Source organism: Vicia villosa, unplaced genomic scaffold (assembly GCF_029867415.1).
Source record: "Vicia villosa cultivar HV-30 ecotype Madison, WI unplaced genomic scaffold, Vvil1.0 ctg.000958F_1_1, whole genome shotgun sequence".
Taxonomy (NCBI): Eukaryota; Viridiplantae; Streptophyta; class Magnoliopsida; order Fabales; family Fabaceae; genus Vicia; species Vicia villosa.
Window position 1 is genome coordinate 368,784 of NW_026705430.1, and position 5,695 is coordinate 374,478.

Genomic DNA, 5,695 nt, shown 5'->3' on the forward strand with positions numbered 1-5,695 from the left:
TTTTGCTTGGAGATTGTTTAAGGATAGATTGACAACAAGGGCGCAGCTGGCTAAAAGAGGAATAATAGAAAATAATGACAATTCTTGCTGCGTTTTTGGGTGCAATGTTCAAGAAAACAGCCAACACTTATTTCTGTTGTGTGGAATAGCAGCAAGGGTGTGGGGGGAGATTTACCAATGGTTAGGTTCAGATCATCAAAGACAAAATGCTTGTTGTATGGACTTTCTGCACATGGTGGGGGAGCTGAAAAGAAAATGTGAGAAAAGGAGGGTGAGTGTGCTTTGGATAACCGTTTGTTGGTGCATTTGGAAACATCGAAATAACGTCATTTTCAACAATGGTGTAGTAGACATAGAGGAGATTGTTCAAAATGTAAAGATGTATTCATGGTGGTGGTTAGCCATATCGAACAAACAAAAAGTAGCTTGTAATTATTATGAATGGTGCCATAGTCCATTAGATTACATGTAGGGCTAGGAAGTTTGTAAGGTGTTCTTATTGGTACTGTGTTCGTGTTGTATTTCCTGAGAATTTTCCTGATTCTCGGTTCTGGTTGTTTAAATATATATACATCATTGATTATATAAAAAAAAAAAATTCTTGTATAGAAATAATTGCATGATCAAAATGAGGAGTGAATTTCCTTATCACCTTTTCAATTAGCATTTTCTGAGTCATCAATTCACCACAACTTTTCATGGTGGATACGAAGTCTTGAATCTTGATGCATATGCTGCAACTGTTTCATTCTTCTCTATTTGCAGTAATTCATACCGCCTTCTCAAATATTGTAGCTTCATACTCTTCATTTTTTCGCCTCCTTCACAATATTTGATAAAAATGTCAAATGCCTCCTCTCCGCTCTCATCATGAAAGAATTTGTCAAAATTTGCAGCATATAGTGTTGTTAATACCGAGTCCATTGCCTTGTAATTCTCTTCACTTCTCATGAGCATTATTTTGTGTTTCTATTTCATTTGCAAAGAGTTCTTGAATTTCATTAGCAATTACTTTCAGTGTCTTGATAGCCGTGTCTTGATAACCAAATAAAGCTTTTATCTGTTTGTACCATCTTTTCCATTATTGCCCATCAAGAATTGGAATTGTGTTTGGAAGGTCATTACCATCGGTCATCTTTACTTGGTTAGTAATGAAAGAAAAATTCTTAAATCCTACACAATCAAGACTCTGATACCACATCTGTTTGAACAAAGACTTTCTTACTCTATAGAAAATGAGAGAAACAGGAATAAAGAGATGAATTGAGAAAGAGAAAAATGGTGAATTGCATTCAATTATGATTATTGGTCATACAAGGTGCTCGACATAATTTATACAATTTCACAAACCAACTAACTTCTATAGTTAGTTACCAATCATTAAGTTGGTTATAAGTTCCTTACCACCCAATTAACTAACTTCTAATAATCCTTAGATTGAATTAACTAACAACACTCAAATGTAGCATACAAAATTAAAATAAAGTAAAATGAACTTACATGAATAATAAAATTACACAAATCACTAGAATAAAATTCTTAACATTTTGTACAACAGCAACATGATGGAACTTTTGGGAAACTAGGACAAGTGCAAGAGCATGAGCATTTGCAAAAACAGCAAGAAGAAAAAGGCCACCTAAATTTGCAACCTGGTAGAATACAACAGCAGTTGTTGCAACCACAAATATCTTTACAACAATGTGATTTTTTATCACAGCTATAACACCAATTTGTTAAGGAACAATTGATAGATGGAAGACAATTACTACATTTGCAATTTCTTGGTTTGCGGTTGCAACAACCAGAGAAGCAATCGCACCACCAGCAACATATCCATGACAACTTCAAACACCGCAACCGACTGCACGAAAAATTACTCATTAGTTTACCAAGATCCTCTACTGTAGTATGACGCAACAACGATAGAGACTGATAGAATCTATCGTCCTTATAATTGTCGCACCATACTTCAGGTATAGAGGATGGAGTCTCTATAAAAAACCAGAATCAATAAATAATTATAACTTGTGTTGTTTTAAAATCAAGTAACAAAATAAAATTCGTACCGAAGCCACTTCCCTAAGCAACATGACTTGCGGTTCTTCTTCCTCCTAATTGAAAAGGAAAAATCATAAGAATAATAATTTCTCTAAAACTAGAAAAGTTCAACATGAACATAAACATAGTACTAATTTCTTACATTGGTAACAGAGGATCTGAATTTTCTGTCACAAAATCAGCAATCCTGTAATATTGTTCCGGTAAACAAATCAACAAAATGGACACAGCTAGAGAAATATAATTAGAAAAGAAATGAATGGATTTCTATAGTTTCATACTCTTTGCAGCATTTTGAAGATGGTTGAAAACCTTCAGAAGATTTTAATTCTTCCTGCCAGATGAAAAGTTGCATGTCATTGTTTTTTCACACAATAGAAGTAACTAATGCAACCTTACTGCAAAATGACAGTAGTTTATAAGGCTGCTATGTTACTATGCAGCACCAAGTCAACACTTGATATTAGATGTGTCTGCGATGTCTAACACATGTCATTAACCGATATCGATATTCACACATATGGTTACGTTTAATAATTTCTTTTTCTATAATTATTACCATAGTTTAACGTCAGTGTTAGTATTGTGTCTGGGGTCTGTGTGCGTGCTGGTGTCTCGGTCAGCGCTTCGTAGTAAAAATTCTAAGATTCCACTGAATTTTTACTTTTTTTTTAATAAATGCTAGTAGCTGTCTAACTCCTCAAATTGACAACAATAATTTTGAAAATCATTGAAGATTGATAAGGAAACTGTAACAAATAATCCTCAGAAGCCAAAACATCACTTGAAGAAGTAATCATATAGTACATATAAATCATCAAAATCTTGCAAAAATTGAAAAATACTCATCTTATTCATGAACTTAAAAGGTTCAAAACCTATATAATTTCAATCACTCTATAATTTGATATTAAGATTGAAGGCGCATTTTAGTGTTTGACACTAATACGACGACACTGATACATATATATGTCAATGTATGTGACTCATATGTTACTCAAAAGAGTGAAAGCATATATATAAATTTATGGACAAAATTGAGAAGGGTAGTAGACATGAGATTGCATGAGATGAAAAACATACCTCAAGAAAACTAATCTCTCTTTCAAGCATTTGAACTCGAGCCATTTCGCGGCGCTTTCCATACAAATCAGGGTACTCTGGTGGAGGTTTAGGAGATGGAAATGGAAGAGACATAACATTAGAAGAAGGGTGTTTCGTAGGAGTAGTAGTAGTAGTAACCATGATGATGTTTTTTCTATGAATTATAGTTTGAAAATAGGTAGAAGATGGTAGTAATGGTTATAATAATTGAAGAAGATGAACAAGTCATAGTTAATGTTGTTGTTGATGGTGGAGAAGAAGTTGGTAATAATAAGTGTATCATGTAATGTAATGGTAAGGGACAAAGGAGAAGTGGCACATTAGTTTATGTGTTGTGAATGCCACATGAAATGAAATGACTGTGTGGCAGAGACAGTAAATAGTGTTTCTGACAAAGGATATTTAATTAACACTTAGAATAGTATCAAAAGAAAGTTAAATTGTTGAGTAGTAGTAGTGTAGTACATAGAAAAAGAAAATGATATGAAATTATCATTCTAAGAGTAATAAATATCTCGACACAACTATCAATTTAACTGATTTTAAAAATTTTAGTTGATTTGACGGATCACATATGATACGGTCAAATATTTTTTCATAACTATCGACTGAACTAACTTAAAAAATAACTTAAAAAATTACATATAATGCAGTCGAATATCTCTGCATAACAAAGAATTACAAAGAAGGGGTGTGAATTGAAAGGAGCCATTATTGCCAAAGGGGGCTACAAGGAGAGACTGGTGGTGACTAGGGAGAATCTTATGTGAGTATGCTGGGTGAGATCTAGAAAATTATTTATTGATCATAAATACAATAATAAATAATGCAAATGAATATTCTAGTACATCTTTCTTATTCTTACCTATGTGCGTACATATATAGACGTAGCCATAATTTATGCTACCGTTAGGAATGGCTTTTAGTTTTTTTCTTTGAATTTCTCTTTAAAATAATTAATTTTGTTTTTAAATTTTGAATTTCAATCTTCAGAATTCTATTAAGAATTTAATGGTCCTATAAAAAAAATTTACACTTTCATTCAACAAAAATATAACTATTTATCATGTCATATAACTATTTCAATTATCATATCTCATTCAGGGGCGGTTGCATGACCCAGCTAACTCAATCTCTATTTTTTTTTTTTTTACTTTTTGATTAATAGTCGATTTTTAGACAAAATCATTAAAATAGATGAATAATTAATAATCCGAAATTATTTTCATCTCTCTTATGTAACACTTTTTATATATTAAATTTCTAGTTCCCTCACTATCGTCATTATTGACAATATAAACTTTTTATAGAGTAAATAGAAAGTAGAAAGTTTCAATGGAGATTTGAGTTTTATGCAATAGTTGAGGAAGATCATTTCAGTTTATATAATTTATTCTGGTAACATTGTCAGTTTTTTATAATTTATAAAATGGATACTGACTTACAGGAGTATTAAAATAGAGTATAGTTTTGTTGAGTGGCGCAAGCAAGACCTGGAACTGACGGGATTTGCAAGAAGGAAGCGGAAAAGACGATGGAAACATCACAGATCACACGTGACCAGACCACTGCACACGAGATTGAAACGACGAATTAACTCTGACTTTCATGAAAAGGAAAATAAAATAACAAAATATATACAGACCACTAACGTACATCTGTCTCTCTTTTTTCTGAATAAGAAATCTCCATTGTTATTTTATCTTGAAAAATGTTTTAATTGGAATAAAACTTATTTGAAATTTTTGAATTTGACAAATTTTTTTCAGATTTTAGAATATGGAGTAGATTCTACAAGAAGGTGTTTTTCAACAAGTTAGTACATGTCAAACACTAATAATAAATCAGAATATTTCATTAAACTAGATGTAATTCTGCAACAAGTAATATGCCAAACACCAATAATAAATAATTAATCAATAAAAACATTAATTATATACAAAAATATCATTAATGTATATAGCGCCACTGTTAACTTTTCTCTAAAGTAAGCTATATGTTTTCGCAACTCTTGTATCGGGTTTGAGCACCCCTAGTGCTCCTTTGAATGAATTCCATTGCCTATTAAAAAAAAAATATACAAAAATATCATAAATCCAACAAAATAATTATTTTTTCATCGATTCGACCATACATGTCGTTGTCTTGTTAGATGTCATGAGACGATATCACTTACAGAGATAACATGAATGACATGATCCTCTTTGAATATTGAAAAATCGGTTTTGACATTATAGCCTTTTGAAGCTGCTTCATCATAGATGGAAAAATGAAAATACTCAACACGGACAATCATTTTCGTATTGTGGTGGTTGAGACAAAGATTTATTTAGTTTAATTGATGTGTAGTCTAACATGGACATCGATCATAAATAAATAAATAAAGAAAAATTATCTTCTTGAAGTGAACTACAACTAAATTAAAGTTCATTTAGATTGGGTATTGGTAAGAAGAGTTTTTATTTATTTATGAGAATTGAAAGTGAACCAATAATATCATTTTATAAAATTTCTTGTGCATTTCAGTCCA

The 5,695-nt window shown here is 31.5% G+C and overlaps 1 protein-coding gene across 1 annotated transcript; it reads right to left on the minus strand.

Annotated features, from left to right (window-relative positions):
• Positions 1-696: 696 nt before the first annotated feature.
• LOC131632534 (guanine nucleotide-binding protein subunit gamma 3-like) lies at positions 697-3,423 on the minus strand. The gene is made up of 6 exons (XM_058903275.1): positions 3,145-3,423; positions 2,343-2,395; positions 2,204-2,248; positions 2,070-2,114; positions 1,573-1,864; positions 697-969 (listed from the first exon to the last, which is right to left on the minus strand). Exons 1-6 carry the CDS (start codon positions 3,304-3,306, stop codon positions 697-699), a joined length of 870 nt encoding a protein of 289 aa, XP_058759258.1. The 5' UTR covers positions 3,307-3,423.
• Positions 3,424-5,695: the final 2,272 nt, after the last annotated feature.